Source organism: Phaethon lepturus, unplaced genomic scaffold (genome assembly GCF_000687285.1).
Source record: "Phaethon lepturus isolate BGI_N335 unplaced genomic scaffold, ASM68728v1 scaffold21550, whole genome shotgun sequence".
NCBI classification, from domain to species: domain Eukaryota; kingdom Metazoa; phylum Chordata; class Aves; order Phaethontiformes; family Phaethontidae; genus Phaethon; species Phaethon lepturus.
The window spans coordinates 1,624-26,861 of NW_010512856.1; the positions used below are offsets into that span (position 1 = coordinate 1,624).

Below are 25,238 nucleotides of genomic sequence, written 5' to 3' on the forward strand. Positions count from 1 at the left end.
GCGTACCCCGGCCATCCAGGCACCTATCCTGGCTCACCAGCAGCACCGGGGACCTACCCTGGAGCACCAGGAGCATATCCTGGAGCACCGGCGCCATATCCAGGAGGACCAGCAGGACAGGGACCGTATCCGGGAGCACCTGGAGCATTCCCTGGAGCGCCAGCGGGACCGGGGCTGTATCCTACCCCAGGACAACCGCCCAGTGGCCCTGGGTTTGGGCCCCCTCCTCCGCAGGGGGCACCGGCTCCTCCCATGGTAACAGCTCCATCATATTTTAAGGGTTTCAGTGTCTTCACTGCCGGGTCTTGCTTGGCCGCGGGAGGGATGCTGGTGGGGGGCGGGGGGGTCACTGTCTCACGGGGCTGTCCCGCTCGCTGTGTTCTCACACTGTTACCCAGCCCGTGCCTGAGCATTCGGCTTTTGACATGCATTTTTACTAACACCAATTCCCCTTTGTTTCCCAGAAACTCCCCTTTGAGCTGTCCTTGCAGGCAGGACTCATCCCTCGGATGCTCATAACCATCACGGGGACTGTCAACCCCAACCCAGACAGGTATCAGGGGGTGTCCAGCACCCAGGGCGGGAGGTTCTATGGGGTGCTGCTGGACAGAGCAGGGGGGCTGGAATTTGCCTTCTGTTCCTGAATAACACCTGCCTGGTGTAAAATCAAATATTACATGAAATAAATGTGTGAATGCCCTGTCATTGCCTAATGGGGGCTGTGGGTTTTTTTTCTGCATGCTTGCTGCTACTTTTGGCAAGCGCTGTAACAGAGCCCAGAGCTTTTGTAGAAAACAGCAAATCCTTTATTGTCTTTGCAGGTTTTCACTGGATTTCAAGAAAGGGAATGACATTGCCTTCCATTTTAATCCCCGCTTTAAGGAAGACAACAGGAAAGTCATCGTCTGTAATTCCATGTTCCAGAATAACTGGGGAAAGGAGGAGAGAACAGCTCCTAGGTTTCCATTTGAAGCTGGAAAACCCTTCAAGGTAACAAAAACCCCAAACCCACGACTGCATGAGCATGTCCACATGCCACCGGGCGGGACTCAGCTGGCAGCAGCCTTTAGCCAGCACCAGCCTGCTCAAGTCTGTGGCTTAAAACTTCTTCCTAGAACAAATTTGATGGTTATCTTCTGGCTGATTTGGGGTTTTTATTTCAGCTCCAGGTCCTTTGCGAGGTGGATCATTTCAAGGTAGCGGTCAACGACGCCCACTTGCTGCAGTACAGCTTCCGTGAGAAGCAGCTGAATGAGATCACCAGACTCTGCATTGCTGGGGACATCACCCTCACCAGTGTCATGCCAACCATGATATAACTACAGTGCAGTTATATTTGCATTTTAATGCAAACTTAGTGCTTTTAGTATGGCTGTTAACAGAAGTGCCTTCTTACGTGAATACTTCGAGGTAATAAAACATACTTTCACAAGTAATACTCATTTTCAATAATATCTCAAAAGACACAATATCCTCTGGCAAGCTGAGTTCAAATGTGGATGTATTTGAATTCTTGCTGTAACTATAGAGAATTTCTTTGCCAAAGGATGATGACTAGGAGATGTTCCATTTGTATGGAGGGGAGTACTTGGGAAAAGCAGCCTGTAGCTTGCTGCCGCTGGTCCTGTGAACTAGGGCAGCAATCTTCAACCCCATCTTCTCTAAGTACCAGACAGCAGTCAGTACCTTGGTATTTTTAGCCTCAGTTGCTCTGCTAGGTAGAACAGTTATTCCTTTTTCACTAAGGGAATCAAAATAGTGCAGCAAAGGGCTTTAAGCTCCCCTGTGCAGGGGAGGAAGAGGTGCATGGTCAGGCTGTGAATGGGTTGCACGTAATTCATGAGCCTCTGACCCTGACTAGAATGAGGTATTTCAGAGCTGGAAAAAGCAAAAAAATCCCTCTCCTGGATTATGGCTAGAAAAGTTACCCCCCTCCTTTTTTTCAAAGGCCCATTCTGCCCATATCAGCATGTCCTGAACACAGTTCTCTCCCAAGGGAGGCCCAATTTATACAAGCGTTACATACTCTGTGGAATGGGTCACGAGCCTTGTGCTTCTCTCCCCTCATCACTTCTGTGTGAGTCAAGACCAGTTTCAAGGGTGGGGAAGTTTATTGGCAACTTCACCTCATGAGTCAGGCTGGTAAAAAAAAAAAAACAAACAAAAAAAACCCCTGGTACGTTCCCTTCACTGTGAGTCATTCTCCTGGCCTTGTCTGCAAAACAAGAACAGCGCAATAGCCACTACTCAAGTTTTCAAGGATCTCTTTGACGTGTCTCTCATTCCTTTATAACAGTCACTTCATTTATACTGGGAGATGCCAAGTTACGAGCAGCACAGTGTTGAAATTTCCAGCAGACGCGGTAGCCTAGACCAGCACACAGCTAACATTGGCTTAAGTGTATATGTCAGACATCAGAACTCCCTCGTCATCACTATTCATGGCACAGTGTTGATGACTTAATAGAGGAGGAAAGTCATTAAGAGTTCTGTTTGAAACTATGCCTATAAATGGAGTTTAGTAATGAAGAAAGTGGATTCCAGCACAGTAACACCAAATCATGTTAGCTTCCTCTATTTATTTCAGTGTAATCAGTACACAAGCTTCCAGGTTAAAACTAAAGTCAGATGAGCTCCCCCAGCTGTAGTGGCAATGCCTTCTGCTGAGAGATTTGAATTAGCTTTGCTTGGATTAAAATAAAGGCTAGCGGAAGAATGTGTGTATTACACTAAGGTCACCATTACAAGAAGAAGCCCAGTCAGGTATTTGTTAAAAATACAGCAACTGGAGGTACTCTAATACTACCACTCAAATATAGAGTATATATAACTGGCATGCTCCTTATGCATAAACATATTACAGTCCAGATAAAAGAATGCGTAAGGAACAAGATGCGAGAAGAGGCTGAGGTTAACATGTCAGCTGTTCAGAGAAAGAGGTTAAGAGATTTTCACATGAAAAAACAAAGAAAGAACAGGGTTTGGCTTGAAGGTACTTAAGATATTCAACAGATAACTGTGTTCTTAAAGGAAAAAATAATCAATGCTTATTTTAATACACAGCCAGGAAAAGATATTATATGACTTTTAAATCCTTGTTCTGAGGCAGTTTCTACCATTACAAAGTAAGTGGTTGTTAAACAGCAGAAAGACTCCCACAGGAAAGAATTACATGCATCAAAGCCTGTCCCATCTGCTGATTAGACAGAGTTATTAATGCACAGAATACGGGAGCCTAAGGGGGCAACAGTAGCCTCACAGCAGCGACTAGGTATGAAGCAGTGCTTTGGGGGAGGTAACAGGCTGAGCCTTACCCCCAGAAGGTGCCCTCGCATCAGAAATAGGGCACAGGTACAACTAGTCTGATAGGCATCTCATAATAATTCATGAGGTAAGCAAGGTCAGGACAGAAAAGCTTAAAGATTAATAGTTTAACAACCTGAAGTAGACAAGGAAATACTTAAAAGTATACAAAAATAAAAATATTTCAGGTGTAGGCAGCATATGCAATCATTGGATACAGCAGGTATAAACCAGCAAACACCCTGCTATTAAAGTACAGCAGTACTTACAGTGCATAATGACTGCACCATAACACGTTACAAAATATTTTAATAAGTTCCACTGCAAAATACTACAGGTATTCATTCACTCAGAACACAGTTCAAGGGTAGCAGACTGTATTCCAGATATCTTCTGTATTTTTTTTGTTTATATAATTTACACATTTAGAATTTCAAGTTACTCTTCATTTTTCCCCAGAGGAAGAAAGGGGAGAAAATACAATAAGGTCACTGACTGCTTCAGCTGCCGCAAGCTTCTGGGCTTTGCTCTTGACTGGAGTGAAGGGAAGTTCAGCATCCAGCATTGGCTGTGGGAGAAATCAGAGTGTGAAGGAAGCGTTGGAGGAACAATTATCTGCTCTGCAAAACGCTGCTGCAAGGACACAGGAAATAAGCTAATAGCAAATTACCCTTTCTCTAATGACATCTATATAAACACCCGACCAACAGTACTTACTGTCAGGCAACTGCCTATGTATGTTCGGTGCCTGCCTACTTCAGAGGCCACTTAAATATCGTGGGACAAAAAATAGCAGAAAATGCTTTTGACAAGGGAGCAGAAGCATGCAATTCTCTTGCCCCTCAGTACTGTGGACACATCGCAGCTTTAGGATAAGCAAAGCGCCGATCTGTCAGGCAGATCTGAAACCTGCAGAAATTCAGTAGATGTACTAAGTATACCAAAATGTGCCTGCTTAAATACAATACTGTTTAAAAGCAAGAGTCGCAGTTCAAAATCATGTATCGCTGTAAGTACCGTGACTTTCCTAAGAGAAATTTTGCAAGCTCATTTCCAAGCATAAAATAAGAAGTAAATATGTCGTCCATTTCAAGCAGTAATCCATATTTGAAGAGCACTTTTCACATGAGACCAAGGAAACTGTACACTCAAATTCTTTTAACACTTGGGAAAGTTTTTGCACACCTGCTTCTCCCTGTTGAATCTTACTTCCAGCTCTAAAAGATAAGCCATAGGAAGTCATAAGGCCATAAGAAAAAAGGGATGGGACAGATCTGGAAAACTCCAAGAAGAAAGTGGAAGGCAAAGGCCAGGCCCTTCAGTATGTTAGTAAATACTTACAAGGAAATTCACAAGAAGTATAATTTAAAGGATCAATCCGATTAGAATCAAACCTTCTTCTGTTACAAATGGCTTGATTCATCCCAAACTCATCATGTGCAATAAGGAATAACAACGTGAGCCCAAGCAGGGAGACAGGAGTCGTGGCTTGTATTTGGAGGAAGTTATATGAATTGGCTTGATAACATCTTACAAAGTTTAATTTACTTTGTGCAGGAACTGATTCTGTAACATGCAGATTGCCTTAGTCAAATAAATCTGAAGGTCAACTTACCATATCAAAAGGATTTCTGTCAATGGATGTCACACATGAAACACCTGAAAAATCAGATTATTTCATTTAAAAATAAAAAGTCTGATGCTGCCAAAGCTAAAAACCACAGCATTGTTTTATGCATTTACTGAAATAAAAAAACAGCTCTAAACTGTATTTACTTCTACTTCAAGCCTTTTATATTAGCTTTCTCCTTCACATATCACATGGAAACTATATAGAAAAATCTGAAGGGCACTGTTTGCTCATGTGCAACGCATGTGTAAGTCATACTAGCTAAAGGAGGTTTTGCTCACAACATAGATTAGCCAAGCTGCAGTGATGGTGATTTCAAAGAATAATAGTTAGACTATTATAACACTTTAGAATAATCATAAGGCCCCAGCAATACCACACAAACTACACTAAGCAGGTTTAAGATATGCACCTGTTTGATGTATTTTTGGTTCTCCAGACTGAACAAAGTTACTCTCTGTGCAGGTCTCCTTCTCCGGACTGCACATGACAATATCTTGTCCTTGTTGTTCTGCAGATAGTTCCATCTCTTCCATGCCAACCATTACTTCTAATTCACTGCTACAATTTTCCAGCACCTGAAAAAGAGGAATTTTAACTGTTCCTTGCCTTATGAGAGGCTAAGATGTCTGCAGTAGCTATATTTGCTTCCCAGAGAGCCAAAAGGAAAGCATCAGTGAAATCAGATGGACATGAGGCAGCACCTATGCCACTAGGAAGCTTTCTTATTTTCTGTGTTGTCTGCGATAAAAGGATGTTTGTCAGCTTTTGATGCAGAAGCACAAAGGTGAAAAGGTAGCCAGGCCATTCAAGGGATATGAGTTTACAGAAACCAGCATGTCCCTGCTGTGTCAAACATACATCTAATCTGCAGTTAGACTTTACCTCAAGAAAAGCCTACCAGCAATACTTAAAAGTTAAAGATTATCACAGTTTTTCCCAGTTGGTGACATCACCAACAAGCAATTTGTCATTTGACAGGGAAAGGATGAAGTAAAAGGCGTAAGAACAAATTAGTAACCAATATTTTTTTAATATATATTATATATATGGGGAGGTGGGAGGAGGAAACGACTGCTGTATTCACACACAGATCCAACCAGTAAACAATAAAAGATTTTCCGCTTCCAATGAAATGTACTAAAGGATGATTAACTGCAAAGCACTGGCCTTCACTGAGTAGCACAGTATCATCTAAATTATGGAGGTTGCATTCCTGATTTTTTAAGGCTGCTCAAATGTAGGCAATGTCACCAAGTCCTCAGACATTGCAGGGCATGGATTGCTGGACTCCAATACTCGTATTAGTAACACTGCTCTTGCTATACTTTTAAAGAGTATAACAGCCCAACGCGCTGCCTGTTGCCTTTAGTCATGGTCCCCAATTGCAAAAGCATTTAAAAAAATTCACACCAGAAAACAAGTAATAGACTTCAAGGAACATTACTTGCCAAAGTGACAAGTGTCGTCATACAGGAGCCAACAGGACCTCCAAAAGATAGGTCCCAAACAGCTAGATAAGGTCCCCAAACTGCAGCAGTCCCTATCTATGTCCATACTGAGAAGGAAAAAGCACCAGCCTGAGGAATACAGAAGATATCTTGATGAGGATTTGATTAGAAATCCATGTGTCTGGGGCTCAGAAACAGAATACTTTTTTTTTTGCTAATAATAATAAAATATTTAAAGCACATAAATGAACTAATCATGACTTACCTTAGTTCCCTCTACTATGCCAGTAACAGGACAGTGCTCTTCTGCAACTGCAGAAATGCTAAAAGAGAAACCAAAATGCTTTCATTCTTCTCAATCACCTTCATCAGTCACCTTCAATCATCTTTCTTACCCAGCTGATCTTACAATTTGTTCTACAATTATGCTTGCTTGTTTGGCACTGGTCAAATTATACCAAATTTTCTGGGAAAAAAAATAAACTTCTACCCCAGCAGCAAAACTCTTAATATTTGCTTGAGGGAAGGAAAAGCCACAGGGACTTTGCAACCTTTATGGCTCTCAAATTGGAAGGTAACATTCAATGGGTATTAATATTAATTCTTTCAATTAAAACTATACAATTATTTGTATGAAGTTAATTAAAAGCTGCCTTAACATGTCTACCTTTGTTCGAGAAAACCACCAGGGAGTTTTTCCAGTGGGAGAGTTTTTCCAGAGGGAAATTGGTGCATTTTCAAATTTTGTACTGGGTGGAAGCCTTTGAGCTCTGGTGGTGTTTGTTTTGCAGTTGTATCCTCAGGGTTATGAAGAACAGAATGAATGCTCTGAAGCAAAGCTCTACTGGATGATCCTGGAGTTGTCAGTTTTTCAGAAGTCCGCTGGGAAGATCTGCAAGGTGTCTTTGAAAGCAAGCCTGGAAAAGTGTGTTTAATGTTTCATTACTACAGCAGTTTCCAGAAGATGAAATTAACTGTTTGGATTCTAGCTAGCAACACTATTGTTTTCTGCTCACTGAATTGTGTTATACAAATATCATATTGAAATCTTATATACATTGCAAGGAGAAATTGAAAAAAGATGACAAGACTAGGTTAATGAGTTACAAAACTACCTTAACTCTAGCTGAGCAATTTAGTAATTACTCCCCCTTCACAAAAAAACTGAAATAATGAGACTTGCTGTTCTTATTAAAAAGTCTAGCTGGTGAAAGCTGTTACTAATTTCTACCTTTCACATTAGATAATTTTAATAGAATTAGAGATAGAGATTCAGAATTGATTCTTATAACAGATTCTCTGCTAGAGATTGCTTAACCCAGTGTTGCTCAAAGCTTTTCAGAAGGTCTCCTCTACTAACAAGAGGCACAGAAAAAATTGCTAGCCTTGTGATAAGAAATCTACACGCACAAAAAAATAAACTGGGAAATTCAAAGTCAACTTACGAGTTAGAAATGGGAGACAAGCAGAATGGCTGCAAAAGAGTCAAGATTACTGAAAATACTGGCTTCACATAGAATGCAATAAGTACTGAAAATAAAGTTATATTTTGAGTATCTGCTCAAAAAACACCCTATTGGACAGCTTCTATAGCAGACTGGAATCATGTTACAAACTTGTTGAACATGAATACAGATTATGGGTATACTCTATTTGCAGCTTTGAAGACAGCACTGCGAAAGATTTAGTTCGAAAAAATCCCAGTTCCTGTTTTACGAGAGGACGACATTAGCCTGCATTGACTTTGATGAACAGGTTCATCAGCTAAGTCTGGGAACACCCAGATTAAAACTTTAGTGTTAAACACATGCTGAAAAAACATGAACCAGCCGCTTTTAGCTCTCTGTCTAAGCAGAGATTCCATACTGCCATGATCACTCAAATCAGTATGTTCATATACAACAGTCTACTTTGGATCCCTGATGTAATTAACCATTAGTTGAAATAGTGTCCAATACTGGAGTTGTGTCCAGTATAAACAGCATAATTCCTCTTCCCAATGGGATTGGTAAAACTCTCTTCAGTACTTTCAGGTCATAGAAAGCACAATAAAGCTTCCCCCACCTGGAAAGGTTTTCACAGGGCTTTCGATTCTGAAAAATCCTGCTTCAAAAACCACTTTTTCTACTTCTGGTAGCTTCTCCTGATGTGTACCATCAGCAGATCTGTCATGCCTCATTTTATCTCTCATAGCTGCTTTTATGGCAGCAAGTCGGTTTCGGGCAGCAGTTCTTCCAGCCGCTCCCAGGTTTGGTTTAGATACCGCATTTGGAATAGCCTTTTTCTGAAATTGTAAGAAAGTCTAGGTCACATCAGGAAGTTTCAGATAGAAGCAATTGCACATGAACATGTACACAGCTGCTGGCCATGCATACAGACAGCAACAGGCAAGAGACATGCTGGAGACAAGGTCTCTGTTCATCTCCAGAATGTCTTGGACTGCCATTCAGCTATTAGGTGATTTGTGATGACAATATTAAGGATTTTTCGTATTGAGCCTGCAGTTCAGAAATGCTCAGCATAACTTTTTTCTAACAGCTCCAGTTAACGTTTTTGGAAACAGTGGGATACAAGGACTCCTAGTGGCAGGTAGATAAAGCAACCGCAGGGGAGACACCAGCCAGCCAGCAAAGTCTCTCCTGGTGTTCAGTTTTTCCACAGAAGTTTTGCATCTTGTACCATCTGTTGGGTTCTGACATTTATAGGCAGATCACACAGACTACATTCCCGCCAGTTTCCTGTGCCTGGAGTTTCTTACCGACCTTCATATGATTTTGATGACTAGTTGAGCAGTCTCAAGGAACTGGATGAAGTTAGAAGCAATAATATATTCCAAACCAAAGAGTAGATGAAATAGCTTGCATTAAAGCTTATTTTGCAATAAGCAATGACTTATTTTGGATAGTGTCAGAACCATTTGTGCTTAGAGAACTGGCAGTATAATGCTACCCTTGGTACTGTATTAATGGGACACCATTATAATTTAGCACTCACGGCTCAAAACTGGCCATCACTGCCAAATTCCTGGGTAGTTTCCTTTTCCATTAAGCCAGTGCCAACACCAGTGGCCCAGAGAAAGTATTCTACATCTGAAGGGTAAATGCCTATTCTAAATTTAACAGACTTGCCTTATTATCAAAGAATCATTGTTAATTCTTAGTTCTAATCTTCCTAGCCAAAAGAGGCAACTAACATTACAAACAAGAACTAATACAAGCACACTTGGGAGAGACAAGGGAGAATGGTGCACTTTGAGAGGAATTTCACTGAATTTTAAAACATTAACATTTAGACAAGCCAGATGAGTAGGGCGTTAGAAGGAACTTCCATTTAAGAAGAGTATTCATTATTGCAATAGCAGCTTACTAGTTGTTTTAGATATCTCAACACACTGTTGCATCTTGATGCCTTAGGAGACATGCTTTAGGGGCACTTCATACCTTGACAATTGCTTTGTTTGGGACATCAAGTGGTTGCCAGTCATTGTCTTGAAGCCTCTTCAGATTATCAAATTTTTTATTCACATCTTCAACCTATTGGAAATCCCAGAGAGGTCCAGGTTTAATTTGCAAGACTTCTCAGATTCACAATAGAACAGTGTTTCATAAAATCAGGTAACAAATTTAAGCATAGTCATGCATTTAGGTACTTCAAGCGATGTTAAGTATTAAACATTCTCATACTGTTGACATGAAGCTTACACTAACATACATAAACTTTGGATTAGATGATAAGACTGGCATAATTTCTGTAGTGTAAAGGTTAGTAGAGGAAGTATAGAATCAATGTTAGTAAGAACTAACATCTAAAATGAAAGACCTGGTTTACAATCTGTTCTCATACTGAACTTAAGCACTTTGACAATGGTTGCATTTAAGGAATGCAAAAGAGCACGTTGCATAATAGTTTTTACTCAAGCAAGCACGAGTCTTCCATTATGTAGGAAACTCATCATGCAAGTTTGTTTGCTCTTTCAAACTGCTGGCGTGAACAGCTTCATGATGCAGCCTGTGCTTGTTCATGACAAGCTAGCTCTGCAGCATTATCTCCTCCCTGACTGATACTCAACGCAACAGCCTTGTTCTCCTTAGGCTTTGTAATGGAGACACTTGCCTCACTTGCTGGTATGGCCATACAAAGCTTATTTACGTACAGCAGACCAGTCACTGAAGTGACAAGTCCTTTACACCCTCCCTGAAACTAAGACGACACAAACAAAAAATTAATGCAAGAAGAGGCAGAGTTAGCAATTCCGCTGCTCCCAGTTTATCTAAAGGAAAAAGTGGGGATGCTCAGGAGAAACTTGAGCTGCTCCCAGATTCACGGTAAACATAGGTAAACCCTATTTTTCAAGCTACTGGTTCTAGCAAAGTTCCTCTCAGATATCTCTGATGTCTAAGCAGGTCAAACCCTTAACGCTTTCTGGAGGGAATTAAAGACCTACGACTAGGACCTTAACAATAAATCAATCTTTGTATTTCATTTAACTAGTTACAAGTTCCTTTGTTGAATGCTGATTTACAAATCAGCATTAATCTGGGGTTAAACCATGACAACTGTCAAAAGCCATTTTGATAATTTAGAATATTATATTTCATTCTGAAACCAATGGAAGTATCAACAGAGAAATAGAGGTGAAGGTTTTCTACCACCCAAGCTTACCCCTAAATAAAGTTGTTATTGTTTCTGTGGTATTCTTATACTGAAACATGGAACCCCTACTTTTCAGGTGAGCTCCAGGAATTTTCCAAAAGCTCCCAACTTTTGGTCCAGGTAGACATTGTGACTGTATCCTCACTCCAAACCAGAATGAGATTTGGCTACACCCCTTCATTCCAGAGAAAAACGGGATACACAGGCCACAAAAAGACACAACAGATGAAATGGTCCATGAATTATAAATCATAGTACACCAACTCGCACTATTCACTATCAGAAAATGTTAAACAAGGACCTGCATTTTTTATATTAAAAAAGTCAGAATCTGAATATTCAAAAAAAGATGGAATAGTTTAAATCCATTGCTCATAAATAACACCATCAACTTTATTCTAGTAGGTTAGCATGCAAGTACATACCTGAAAATTAACCATGTCCCAAAATCCATCTAAGTCTGTACACGTCGTTTCTTTTTCACCTCGTTTAAATTCACAATTATCCACCAGTCCTTCAAACTGTTTAAACCTTTCTGCTATGAGCAGTCTTGTCTGACCAACTGTAGTGCGAATAAGATCTTTAGCTGATAGCAACAGAAAACAATAAAGTACACCTTTGAATAATCCATCATTTCACAATTGATTTAATTATTACAAGAGTCTGGAATTTATTTATCATTTGAACTAACTTCCCCTAGTGCAGACCTGCAGTACAATTCAGAGGGAGCACACCTATTCATTGAACTGCTCTAAACTTGCTTCCTTCCAAAAGTGTTACGATCTCTGTAAGTCTTTACGATAAGCACTGATGAGTCATCTTCATTGTCCCAGATAAGGACATTTATTCTATATTAAAACCTAATTTTTGGTTGAAGTTCAGCTTGGTTAAAGTTCATACATTTAAATACTCTTAAAACTGACAACAGAAAAACTATTTTGATAGGCACTTTGTTCACTTCAGTGTCAACCACTATCATGTCAAGTACTACACTTAAGTTTTAGTATTAGGAGATAAAGCATGCCTTTTGTCTTGAGGCAGATAAAGTTTTTAGAGTTGTATCTAATACAACTTCTGCTAAGTGCTGTAGACAGTGCTATTTTGCAAATATATTCAGACACATGTACATCCCTCTGTCCCCTTCAATTACTGTAACACTCCTTCTCATGCCTACTACAGCTCAGTCTTACCATCCTCTGGAATGTCCAGCTCAAATTTTCCATCCCACTGGAGGCACTGAGACATCAGCCTCTCTGTCTCAGACCGAAGAATATTTCTAAAAATAAAGGGAGAGTGAAGAAATAAGTTTTTTGAGAGAATATTCTAACTGCTGTCACTACTTGTGACCATTGATGATTACTATCCTTTTGCTTTCAGAGAAACTACACTGTCTTTGAGCAGCAGCCTGGTTTAGTTTGCTGACTGGCTGAGATGCAATTCCTTTTCCCGTGCTTTCAAGCTTGTGTTCCTTAGGATGCACAATATAAAAAGAATATAAAATTCTTCACTTGCACTGTTAGTGCAATACAAAAGGGAAGATAGGAATGTGTGCCTACTCAGGTCACTGCTGACAGACACCAACCACCATAAGCTAATCTTATAGCTAATCATAAGATGTCTCCTTAATCATGTTAAGGACCCCCGCACTGACAACAGGGAAGTGAAACACATGAACACAAACCTGAAATAGGGCACATCATGCTCTTGCTCTCTCACATTGTCTGACTTCGTTTCGAGTGCTGTTGTATCCGTAGAGATAGGAATTGTTTCATTTGATCTCTGAATGGAAGTTTTCTCATCTGATTCACTTGCTAAAAAATAGGAAAGGCATTTGTTCAGAATCTGGTGAAAACTAAAAACATTGGAACAATAAACTAAGTATGAACTTCCTACCTTTTTCTCCTTTCAAACTTGTAGGGGTTTGCTGTTCTTGAATGTCTTTACCATCAGGTGAAACAGGACTTCTAAAATTAGGCTCTTGTGCATTAGTTTCACTGGATTTTTCAATTATATTACTGGAAACAAACAAAAAGTACATTCAGAGTTAAGACACATTGAGAAACTGACATCAAATACGGCCAGATACACAAAAATGCCCCATTTGGTAGGCGATCTTACATGCAACACTACAGAACACAAGCAATTCCTATTAAAATTAATAAATCTGTGTGTATATGCATATATATATATATGGCACAAGTCCCTGATGTATGGAGCTGCTTTACTTTACATCAGACAGGATTATAAGTTATACAGTTTGCTTTGCTGTTCTATTAAGCCCACATTTGATTAAGTAATTATAGCAGCCACAATGATTAGGTGTTTCAATATCACAAGTTTGTTACACAGGGAATGTCTCTACAGAAAGATAATGTTTCCTGTAGCATGACAGAGAGGTTCACTTGCATTTTTTAGGCCATTAGAAGAAAGAATCTTACACTGGAGATTCTGAAAAATCCCAGAAAGCATCAGGTGTTAAAAATGCATTTGCCCTAGAAGGAGTCATGGGTGTAACTTTGTAAGTCGCTAATCCATTTAACGGTTGAAACACAAAGTTTTGAGGTGCAAAAGAGCGTGTTCTGGGTCTCCCTGGAGCAGAATTGTTTTTGTTTTCCACTGAGGTTTGTTCCTGTTGAAGTTCTACTGATGCTGAATGTTTAGAATCAGCTGCAGAACCTTTCATCACTGGATCCAGTTGAGCATTGTTATCCACTTCATGTTTAGAAGGAATTACCTATAGCAGCACAAATAAACAAAGTGAACACTACATTATCAAATCAATGAAGTCTTTACTATGGGCATGAGCTGAATTATAATATGACTGTCTGAAAGCCACCAGGAAGAGAATAGTTTCAGGTAAGTCGCTTTCTACAATAGCCTATGTGTACAGAAGTCATGATTTACTAATAGGCCCAACTGGTTTTGACACCTGCAAATCAGTCTAGCAACAGGGGTAGCACTTCACCATGAGGAGTGCTAAAGGGGCTAAAGGAGTGCTAAAGGGATCCATGAGGATCCACTAAAGGGGCTAAAGTAGCAGAACACCTCACCTACCAAAACAGTAATTAAAGTTAGCAAACGCTTGCTCCCACTGCTAGAAAAAAAAATACTTTAAGTTGATAAGCTCCTCAAGAGCAGAATTACTGGCTCCAAATCCAACTAGGCCTGTTGAATAATCACAGTTTATACACATACTGTAATCCAAAGACAGAAGAACAAGCTAAATTAAGCTGATAGCTGAGGAATGCAGCCCAGGACAAGGAGAATACAAGTGCAGTTAGGACCACAGGATGTCATTCAAAGAGGAGAAAAAGTTAATCGGTATGTTGAGTCTACATTCCTATCAGATGAGTGACTAGATACGCGTTCTGAATGACTTTCTCAGATACATATACTGAGATATTTGACCTCAAACCAGCCCAAAGGGCTGTTTTTTTCCGAAAATATGCATCTTCAATCCACTGAAAGTCTTGTTATACTTTAGATACCCTTGCTTGGAATGTAAGCCTTGAATTCAACTTTTAACACACTTCTTGTAACGAGATGACTGAGGTTACAGCAAGAGTTTAACTGGCAGCACAAAGCAACTCCTGCCTGTGAAGAGGTACTTATCTAAACGAAGATGTAAGTGCCTCTTACCTCCTGTCAGTGTTTGTACGTGACTGCACCAGTTTTAAGACAATACTAGAACACAGCTGCAGTTATGGAAACAGGAGTGGAGATGGAAGGCGTGAGGGAGACACGAGGGGAGGGGGAATAGTGGAGTGCAAAGAAGGAGAAACATCATTGACGTTTCTTGCACAGGACTGTCAGCGCATGAATGCATACGCAGATTGTTTGGGAACCTGGGTTGGAGGGCTATGATGAAGTCACATACTGCTGTCTCTATATAGAGGTAGAAAAGTTTTGTTATAGCAGTGACACTAAGAACCACAATGACTGCCTTTAATTATGATAAATCATGTTGACCTTGCAGAGAATAACATTTCCAGCTTTATTTTTTGGTGCTTCAAAACCTAAAAATGCATTTATTTCTTAACTTCTAGAGTCTCATATCACCACCTGAGCAGGAAAAGGATACATTCAGAGTATGTTTCAAAAAGGAATGAACCGCACAAAATTTACATACACTAGATAAAAACCAGCAAACTAAGCAGGCTTTTTTTTTTTTACTAAACATCAGACATCAGATGTATCATGTAAGAATTTGTCTAATTTAAGTCATCGTCCAGATCCGGAGTAGTAATCAAGTCATCCATATAATCAAACTAAATTTGATCTTAATTTTCAAAATACAGCAATATAAATACACACGTCTTCCCAAAATCTAGCTTATTAGTGAACTTACTACTTCTGTGCTTAAACACAATTATATTTGAAGTACAATTACACTACAATTTGTTATTTGCTCTTAAATCACTTTTATTGCTTTTACATTTCAAATATTAAATGACCTACCTCCATGATGTCAGGTTTGACTGCTTGCTTCTGCTTTCCTACATTTGCTGTCTTTCTCTGTGACTGGTTACCTAGAATGAGAGAAACTCCCAAAGGTCAAAAAGGATCTGATTAAGACAATCTTTCACCAAAAGATTGTCATAAAAGTCCAGTGGTTAAAGACAGGGAGAGACTGTTTTGTTTCTTGAGTGGGAGGTAGCTAGAAGGCAGACACCTAATTGCAAAAGTTCGTTCAAAAGAAAACCTGGCCTAAGATTTAACAGCCTATTGAGAGATCTATCACAAAGAAAGGAAAACAGATTCATTAAGCCGTTAGTCTTTAGATGTTGTCATATACTAAAAGTAAGTGTCACCTTATTTCCTTAAAGGCTGAAGAGATAGTGTCAAGGCAATTTGAGTTCAAATCTTTAATTTCTATATGGCATAGGACTTCTGTAGTTGAGTTGAAACCAACACTAACACAGCTGTGCTTTCAGCCTAGGGGTTAAATTCTGTCACGTATAATACAAGGGATACTGCAAAACATTCTGGAGAATATCCTAAGAATATATATTAAAAATTTTCCCTTCAGAATCCATCATGTTCCCCTATTCTAGTAAACAGACAAACATGGATGAAGATAAATTCCTGACCTGAAGAACAAAGGCTCTCATCTCTTCTAGAGGTATGATTTAATTAATAATCATATGTCCTTAAACAGCAATACACCAAACTGGCAAATCTTTACACTGGTCCTGGTTTTGTCCTTTCAGTTTACAACTACCATATGGAAACTGATGCTCCAAAACTGATGGATTTGATGGGAAACTGTCCCAGTGTTGGTTTCAACATCTGGATTTAAATATTGCAATAGAGTTCCAGATGAGAGTCTAAGTGATGTAGTATTTAGTCCTTTTCTTACAAGGCAATTTGGCATGATTTACATACAGTCTATCTATTCAAAGGAGACAGTTACACAGCAGAATTTAAAATGCTAAGACCGTTCAGAACAAGCTAATCTGTATCTCTACAGCACAACAGAATGCCTGAGATTTGAGCAAGATCCCAAAGACAACAGAGTTGTCTTAGTATATCATTTGATGACAAGTCTATCAGCAGCATATAAACATACATATATTGTTTCCAGCGCTTGCTTATCCAGTACTAGATGGTACCTCTTTGCAGCACACTATTCCAAGTACTTACTTATCAGGTTTGAGCTACACAAGCAGGACTATATTCACTGCCTCACTTACCAGCAGTAGCTGTTGTTTTCAGCACCTGCCTAGCTGCAGAGGTGGCCGCTCTGGTGATTCTTACATTTGAGGTTGTCGGGACTGTAGTCTGCAATACTATAAGAAATGTTAATTCCAGAGATTTCAAAGCTTAATAAGAAGCTGCATTCAAGTAATATAATTGAAAGTTTACATTTTGTAGAAATCAGAAAAGTGCACTAGCAATTATAGTTGCGTCAGTTTGCCAGAATCAACAGGGGGTTTTTGTCAGTTCAGTGCAAGCAGGGCTAAACATGGACAGCACAGCTCAGCCTTGGCATCAAGGCAATGCTCTGAAGAATCTTGATTGAAGACGGTTTTGTTGTGCAGTAGTACCTCCAGGACCTAATAATATCACGGTACCAGTGTGCTAGATGCCATGTACAAAGCTTGAGGAACCCTTCTCAATGTTCCCCAGAATGAGATTCAGCATCATCCCTATTTTACAGATGAAGCTTTCTAGAGTAATAACTTGCTGTGGATATTTGCACATCTGGAAGCTTAAGCAAACCACCTGTGTAACCAGGTGATTCCCTGGCCACTATATGGAAGTATTTTAAGGTCTAAATTTAATGTAATCTAACAGAGTATTCTTAAGATGAATTGCACCTGAAATATTTTATAAAATATGACAAGTTCATGCACTGTATTACCCATCTTAATAATTTTCATCTTTGTATTTTAGTACAGTTTCTAATATCCTTTAAAAATGACAGCATATATGCACAGAAAAATTTAACAGGAGTTCTTTATTTCATACCTTCCCTTTCTACATCTGCCTGAAATCTGGTAGTCCCACTTGGTTACTGTTAATGTTATTCCTGTTTTTAATGTCAGGCTGAAATTCTGTGGAAGCTAGAATTTCAAGTTGGGAAAAAAATTACTAGATAACTAACTATACCATTTGATTTATCTAAACATTCATTTCCCTAACTTTTTTTTACTAGCATTTAAATACATATAATGCATATTCTTGATTCAGCAAAAAGGGAATAGTCAAGTCTAGTGGATAACAGTTTTTCAAAAAATTAAATGTTTTAATTGTTATATCAAATACTGATAATAGATCTTTCCAGTATTCACCAAAGGCACTACTGAAACTTATTTAAATAAAGGCCTGCTGCTTGCTGATTTAATTAAATTAGCAAGGCAAAAGTCATTTTACTCTGAATTACTGAATATCTTGCATTAACATCAATATTCCACATGACAACCTTATCTACTTGAGGCACGGACATCACTGTGCTATCAGAAAGAATTTCTAATCAAAAGTATTCTACTCCCTTAAAGGCAGCATGTGTTGGGGTTTTTTGTTGTTTTCTTAAGAAATGTATGTAATTGTCACATAGAAAGTGACAGATACAGAAAAGGCTGTTGTAAAATACGAAAATGTAAGATTGCACTTCTCATTTATTGAAGACGACAATCACACATTTACTTAGTTGCACTAGCGTGCATCAGAAGTTTGGGCTCCTGTCTCCAACATTATATGCGAATGCGCTTTACCAGTAGGCTATCCTTTTCCAAACCTTTTTCAATGCTGACTTACACAAGCAGTTTCACTGAGAGACCACAGACAACAGTGTATTTGCTGTATAGACAGAAGAAAGAGTTCACTGCAAATATTTAGAGCTCATACAATCAGCTATTTTTCAGGCTACCCACAATACCAAGGAAAACTCAATTTTACCTGTGTCAGCTATTCTTCATCTTTCCAGGTGAAGTCACTTGTAACAGTCTTCTGTAATAGCAGCAGCTACTACATGTGATATTCTTCTTAGAGACAAACAGAAAGCTCTGCACAGCTCCAGAAGCTAAGGCTGCTAGCATCGTGCAATTCTGCCTACTGACTTTTTCCCTCTCCTAGGGTGAATAATCAGTAACCAGGACAGCTAGTATCCTGCATTCCATTTCCCACAGCCTATAGAGACCACAAGTACATGCAATACCTAGAGCCACACACATGATAATCTGCCAGCTGCTGCCCTTGTCATAGTTGGTAGGAATGGCCATCCTAAAAACTCCTCCTGGTTTCCTACACCCAAAACTGTACTGTGGATCTCTCCCAAAGATGTTCCTCGCCTCCCTCCTGCAATGTCACAACAACTGACTCATGAAAAAAAACCAAACACCACCACCCTTTCAGATTCAAATGTAGGGATCATCCTACTTCCATACCTTTCTCTTTTTCAGCTGCATTGTCTGTACTCATCTGTTTACGACCTGCTTGTGTAGGGCGCACACTATGCCCACTGGCACAGACCTACAAGAGAAGATAATTTTTTGTGAAGTATCAGATTTCCAGAAATGAAGCAGCCTAATTTCTTTCCCCATCTTTCTATCCAAGGCTCCAGTAAAACAAATGGTCAAATAATTTGTCACAAAGGGCTTTAAAGAGACATTAAGGATAACTAAAAAAGCTCATTTTAGACACATGTTAACATGCATTAGCCAACTAATTAACAATTTGTCAGAAAAAGAATGAAGAAAAATATTAAGAAACAGTTTCAGTTTACTTTGAAACTAAGTGTCAATTACTGCCACATCTTAGTACATATTACGTGTTTTAAAAATCAGTTTTCAGAAAAAAAAAATCAGTATTAACATAGTTGTCCCTTTGTAAAGTTATAACTGGAAATCCTTCAAATGCATTCAAGTTTTGTAAGACAAGATTGCTAGATTCAAAATATAGCTTCTTTTACAATTTACTGATGCTGAAATTCCTCAAAGAAACCCACTTTTTTTATACAAGTAATAGCAGAAGGGACTGCCAAAATTCACAGTAAAAATACGCCAACAGTGAATGATTTTTGAGTGAAGAATGAACTGACTCTTCATCATCTGCATCCATGACAGACTTTCTGCTTTCAAGGGAGATGCACTGGTTCTCCAAGCCAAAACCCAAGTATGTAACTTCAGTCTCACTACTACCTCTACACATATTTGCAGTCCTCGTTGACTACAATATTTTGTATTGAAAAACTGATCCAGAAGATCTGTGCACTTTTCTCTGTTTGTACTGACCCAAAGTCTCTGTAGTTCAGTTCAGCACAATAAGGTCTATCAGCTTGCTGACAGCTTTTCTGATCTAATTTGCCTTTCTCACCAGGAAAACATCCTTAGGGACAGCACTCAACTTGTAAGCATACAACCCTGAGTTATGATCTGAAGGATAATTGCATCCTTTTCTCTAAATTTATTCATTGAAGTTTATATAAAAAACCAAACCGTAGAGTTCTTAGATGCAGTTGGTATCACAGTTTTTTCTTCTTGCTTCTTGGCCTTTGATCGAGTAATCCTCCCAGAGAAAGCAGGAGCTGCCTGGAAACATCCCCAAGGAAACAAGAGTTAACAATACTCCTTTCCCCCCTCATCACTGTTAGAGGAAGCAAGAAGCCCAAGTGTGAAAAGCAACATGCCTGTGCAAAATGGGTCAAGTGTATAATTTTAAAAACTTTCAAAGTCAAGCGGACTAAAAAGGAACAAGTTACCAGTTCTAAAATAACTTAGCTGTTTCGTCTGTGGATGAATCATTACAGTTTTTGAACTGAGAACATAGTCATAAATGCAAAAACCAACATATCGCTAGTACTATCATAAGGTTCAACAAGGCCAAGTGCAGAGTCCTGCACCTGGGTCAGGCAACCCCCCGTATCAATCCAGGCTGGGGGAGGAAGGGATGGAGGGCAGCCCTGCCCAGAAGGACTTGGGGGTACTGATGGATGAAAAGCTGGACATGAGCCGGCAATGTGTGCTTACAGCCCAGAAGCCAACCGTGTCCTGGGCTGCACCCAAAGCTGCGTGGCCAGCAGGGCAAGGGAGGGGATTCTGCCCCTCTGCTCCGCTCTGGGGAGACCCCCCTGCAGGGCTGCGTCCAGCTCTGGAGCCCTCGGCACAGGAGAGACATGGACCTGTTAGAGAGGGTCCAGAGGAGGCCACAGAAATGACCAGAGGGATGGAACAGCTCTGCTGGGAGGACAGGGGGGGGCTCAGCCTAGAGCAGAAAAGACTCCGGGGAGACCTTATTGCAGCCTGTCAGGACTTTAAGAGGGTTTAGACAAAAGATGGGGACAGACTTTTTAGCTACTTTACCCTACTTTTTAGGGGTAATGGTTTTCAACTAAAAGAGGGAAGATTTAGATTAGATCTACGGAAGAAATTTTTCACAACGAGGGTGGTGAAACCCTGGCACAGGTTGCCCACCCCATCCCTGGAAACATTCCAGGTCAGGTTGGACGGGGCTCTGAGCAACCTGCTCTAGTTGAAGATGTCCCTGTTCATGCCAGGGGGGTTGGACTAGATGACCTTTAAAGTCCCTTCCAAGCCAAAGATACTATGATTCTACTATTTCCAGCTTTGTTTTAAAAAAAATGAGCCAAATTGCACCCTTATTGCTCCTTATTATAAAATAAATATTATAAAGTATTTACAAAATAAAGTATTTCCTTGGCACAACATACACAATTTTGCATACAAATAGAAATTTTAATATAGTATACTACATATATTTCATGTAGATATTTAATATTACTCTGATTACCTTCTCTCTTGGCTTCACTATGACTGGATCTTCAGGTACAAGCGAAAGAAATCCAGGTGCAGTTGGTCTATATAACCCAACTTTAAACACACCCTTTTTTGCTTTCTCTCTCTGCTCTCTCAGTTTTCGAAGTTCCTTTTCTTCTTTATAGCGCTGGAGCATTTCCTTGCGTTCATTTACCTTCTTGGTGGCTGCATTTGTAGACTGTTCTGAAGTAAAGATGGAAGACAGACAGGTTATAAAATCTTGAAGATATTTTTCCGCCAACAATAAGCAAGTCAGAAAATTTAAAAAAACTTTTTGAAGATAGAAGAAGAATATACCAAGTCAAAGAGCAGAAGACTGTCTGGAATCTGTGCCTGCAAGTTTCAATTAAAGTCTTCCAATGCAAATACATGTGATCTATTAGCTTGCTAAAAACTTCAGTTCTCTTAATTGCTTTAACCCTCCCCACTAAGCGTACTCAACGGTAAATTTCAACTTGCAAATATACCTCCCCAAATCTGCACCTGAGGGATTCTGTAAATTCATATCCATTTTACAGTGTACAGGCTGTTCCTGCAAGGTTATGAATCTTAAACTTAACACTTTAACTACTTAGCTTATTTGTACCAGTTTCTCTATTCAAACCTTTGTAATGTCATTGAAAGATGAAGTCTAGGTCAGCTTTAGATACCAAATCTGCCTCAGGCTGAGAATAAATGAAGCAGGAGTTACATGAAAGAATAAAACCTTCAGATCATGCCAAACTTAAATTACATATCTGTCTGAAAAATTAGTATCCACTTAAACTTAAAATGTATTGAAGATAATCAAGATATAAATTTCTTAAATTTCATATTTGACATGATTACATCGGGATTGCACTCCTTCCTCTGATAATCTTCTGCTATCAAAATACTGAAGGTGAAAATATTTCTAAAGAAATCTGCTACCATTTTAAAGATTAACTTTATTTCCTAGGCCACAAGAATCCAGGAGAGCCAGGGAGGCATAATTCAGTATATATGCAGGCCCTTTTTTCTGGGAGGAAAGGTAAGTCGTCAAAAACTAACAATATGTAAAATAACCATGCATTTACCCATTTATAGTTATATATACCAAATTATCATATACAACTACCCATTTCTAAATGTACTTTAAGCACATAGCAATATGTAAAATAACCCATTTATAGTTATATATACCAAATTTACCCATAAATAAAATAATAATAAATAAATACCCATATTATAAAGTATAAGTATACCCATATAATAAATAAATACCCATTTACCCATTTATAGTTATATATACCAAATTATCATATACAACTACCCATTTCTAAATGTACTTTAAGCACATAGCAGACACCAGTTATATGTTAGATGATATTTTAGAGCAGGGTTTTTCACTTGAATGACACAGCAATCATTAAGAGACTTCCCATTGAATATTAATAGCAAAACGCATTCTTCCTTTAGCTGCTGCAGACAAATGGGAGCAAAGCCTCATTCATACCACCAGAGCAGTGAGGAGGATAAAGCTGTATTAAGACTTTATTTTCTTGATTTTTTTGACAGTTAGGAGGACTGGTAGGTAGTAATTGGTTTTTAAAACTTAAATCTTCTTTTCTTCAAATTAAAATGTTGACCACAATTAGGTTCCTGTGATAATGTTATGAAATCTACTTAAAGACATTTCTAACATTTTAAAAAAAGCTTTATAACAAGTCTTTACTCACTCTGTTTTACACTGCAGTTCTCTTGAGAGCACATTTCACTTGTCTCATTTAGTTGAGAAATCCCCCTCTCTTTTGAGAGCTGAACATTGACATCTGCCAATCCAAACTGTCTGCCCTTTTCAAACAACTTGTGTCTGTTCTCCTTTTGAAGCATTGATTTTCTACGTGCAACTTTTGTTCTGAGGGTTTCTGTACTCAAATCCTTTTTGTATCGACTGGCAAACTGAGAAGTAGCAGCCATCTTGATGACCCTAGACAAAAATCATAATGATTAGGAAAAAAAGCTGTCCACAATGTTTTGATTTGCCCTTTTCATTAGAGTTTGCATATTATGAACAAAGCCCTAGGTTCTTTGTTTCTGTATGTGTACCAGAGAAAACGCAAATGACAATTTCAGTAATGACTTTTCATTATTTCTCTTTATTTTATGCATTCAAGGGGCTAGTTTGTTTGTTAAGTAGTCAACAAGTCTGACACAGAATTCGTAGGGGATGCTGTGTCACTGCCAGGGATTGTCCTGCTGGTCTGTTTTCAACGCAGATGTTTTTCAGGTTAAGGAGACAAGCAAGTAAATTACAAGGTTGTAGGACAATACTTGGAAGCAACATTGCTACTGAGCATTTAGATTATACCCTATCTGATGGCAAGGCATTTTTGCATCTTGGCACCATTTCCCAACCGAGTTTCCAGGATGCAACTGCAATACAATAGCCTTTATTTTAAGCAGGATTTCTCCCTACTTTTTTAATCTGAGGAAGACTTAATGCAAATGTCAGTTGGTCTGTACATGCTGTGCTAACGGCAACGTAAAAAGCTCCATCCCCTGCATCCCATCTTGTCAAGGGTTTTCATGCTTTCTGCCTGAAGAGAGGTCAGGATCAGTTCCTGCCAGTGGTCTTCCTCTGTCTGCCACCTCAACCAGGATCTTTTAGAAATCTTATCTTCCTTTACTTACAGAAAACAGCTTTACAGTAAGGAGGGTGATAGAGCTAAACTAAATAGCCAACAATTGCTCATTAACCAGTAAATTGGTTATTTACTGAGGTTCTTAATTTCAACACAGCAAGTTTTGATCAAGCTAAAGGAATCAACAGTGAACTGGACTGAAAGGATCAGCCTTGACTATCGGTATACAGGACTTCTTAAAATCAATCCTTTCCCCCTCCATTTGCTACTAAAAGCCAAAACCAACACCAGCAGCCTAACTGAAAAACCCAAATGAAGATGAAAAAAAGAGTACCAAAATAAGAAAACAGTTAGTAGGAATATCTTTCTACTATCTCCTAGAAGCAGCTGGCTTTTTAAGCCCAGTTGATGAAAATCATTCCTAAAAGCAGCAGCTAGCATCAACTCTCTACACCCTCCTGTGGACTTTCAAGACAAATTCCCTAAAATTACCTTAGGCATGTTCTTTAAGTACAACAACAGTCCTTTCAAAGTGCAGGTGCAATTTTTAATTCAGTGCTTTGATGGAAGGTAACATAACCTACAGTCATAGAATATATGCTGTTATCTATCAGGCAAGCTTACAGAAAGCTGCATTTGCCTTAAACACTTAAAAATATTTAATGCATTTAAAGGATTCTTATGCTCTACCTTCTACTTTGAACAATATTTTCCTAGTTATTGTAGTATAAGTCCACTTAAGGCCTGCCCCCATGAGTGAGCCTCAGGAGCAAGTGATCTAGGTTTCAGTAAGTAATCCTGCAGAAGAATTCATCTGAAACTTGAAGGCAGCAAATATAATATATGCAGAAATTCAGAGAAAGCTTCCCACAAAGGTATTATCAACTTACATCCCGGGTCAGCAAAAGCCATACAGGAGAGTACCTGCGATCTCTTTGGGCTCATTAAAAAAGTATGGCATGCTCAATGTCCTAAACATCTCCTGAGGACAAAAATACCTGTCTCCTTTTCTTGCCAGGTTATGGTTTCTGAGTAGTACCTTGCCCAAACAGGAGTCTAGAAGATTAATTAGAATTTAAATCGGCATAAATTCAAGTAAAGACTAGTAGCAGGAAAGGGAAAAAGGTCTTATATGAAAGAAAAGATTTACGACTGGCTAATATATACTACCAAAATTAAAGTTGGAAATTTATGGGATTGATTTTCATAAAAAAACAGTGAGGGAAAAGAACTACTTCTGACCAGCAGCACCACAAGTACCAAAGGAGTAATACGGATATTAAAACATTTAGGTGCAGTCAGCATTTTTAGCCTGAATAGT

The 25,238-nt window shown here is 39.1% G+C and overlaps 2 protein-coding genes across 2 annotated transcripts in view; one reads left to right on the forward strand and one right to left on the reverse strand.

The window, feature by feature from the left end:
- Positions 1-1,319, forward strand: part of LGALS3 (lectin, galactoside-binding, soluble, 3) — a 2,208-nt gene extending 889 nt beyond the window's left edge. The window contains exons 3-6 of the mRNA XM_010288579.1: positions 1-255; positions 465-553; positions 822-990; positions 1,164-1,319. Of these exons, the coding sequence (XP_010286881.1) occupies positions 1-255; positions 465-553; positions 822-990; positions 1,164-1,319 (669 nt within the window). The remainder of the gene's footprint in view (positions 256-464; positions 554-821; positions 991-1,163) is intronic.
- Positions 1,320-3,748: 2,429 nt separating this feature from the next.
- Positions 3,749-23,260, reverse strand: DLGAP5 (discs, large (Drosophila) homolog-associated protein 5). Its single transcript, XM_010288567.1, has 18 exons — positions 23,012-23,260; positions 21,289-21,497; positions 19,977-20,069; positions 18,927-19,011; positions 16,731-16,826; positions 15,496-15,566; positions 13,476-13,771; positions 12,931-13,052; positions 12,719-12,848; positions 12,228-12,313; positions 11,463-11,623; positions 9,825-9,917; positions 8,449-8,668; positions 7,052-7,301; positions 6,650-6,707; positions 5,346-5,511; positions 4,919-4,962; positions 3,749-3,871 (listed from the first exon to the last, which is right to left on the reverse strand). Exons 1-18 carry the CDS (start codon positions 23,250-23,252, stop codon positions 3,749-3,751), a joined length of 2,544 nt encoding a protein of 847 aa, XP_010286869.1. The 5' UTR covers positions 23,253-23,260.
- Between the last annotated feature and the right edge of the window lie 1,978 nt (positions 23,261-25,238).

Excerpts from the sequence above, each read along its gene's own strand:
- DLGAP5 (XM_010288567.1), bottom strand. The coding sequence starts at position 23,252 with ATGGCTGCTACTTCTCAGTTTGCCAGTCGATACAAAAAGGATTTGAGT. Across the intron at positions 16,827-18,926 it reads TGCAGCTGAAAAAGAGAAAG|TATTGCAGACTACAGTCCCG; the intron begins GTATGGAAGTAG and ends CATTTCTTATAG. Across the intron at positions 8,669-9,824 it reads CAAACAAAGCAATTGTCAAG|AAAAAGGCTATTCCAAATGC; the intron begins GTATGAAGTGCC and ends TTACAATTTCAG.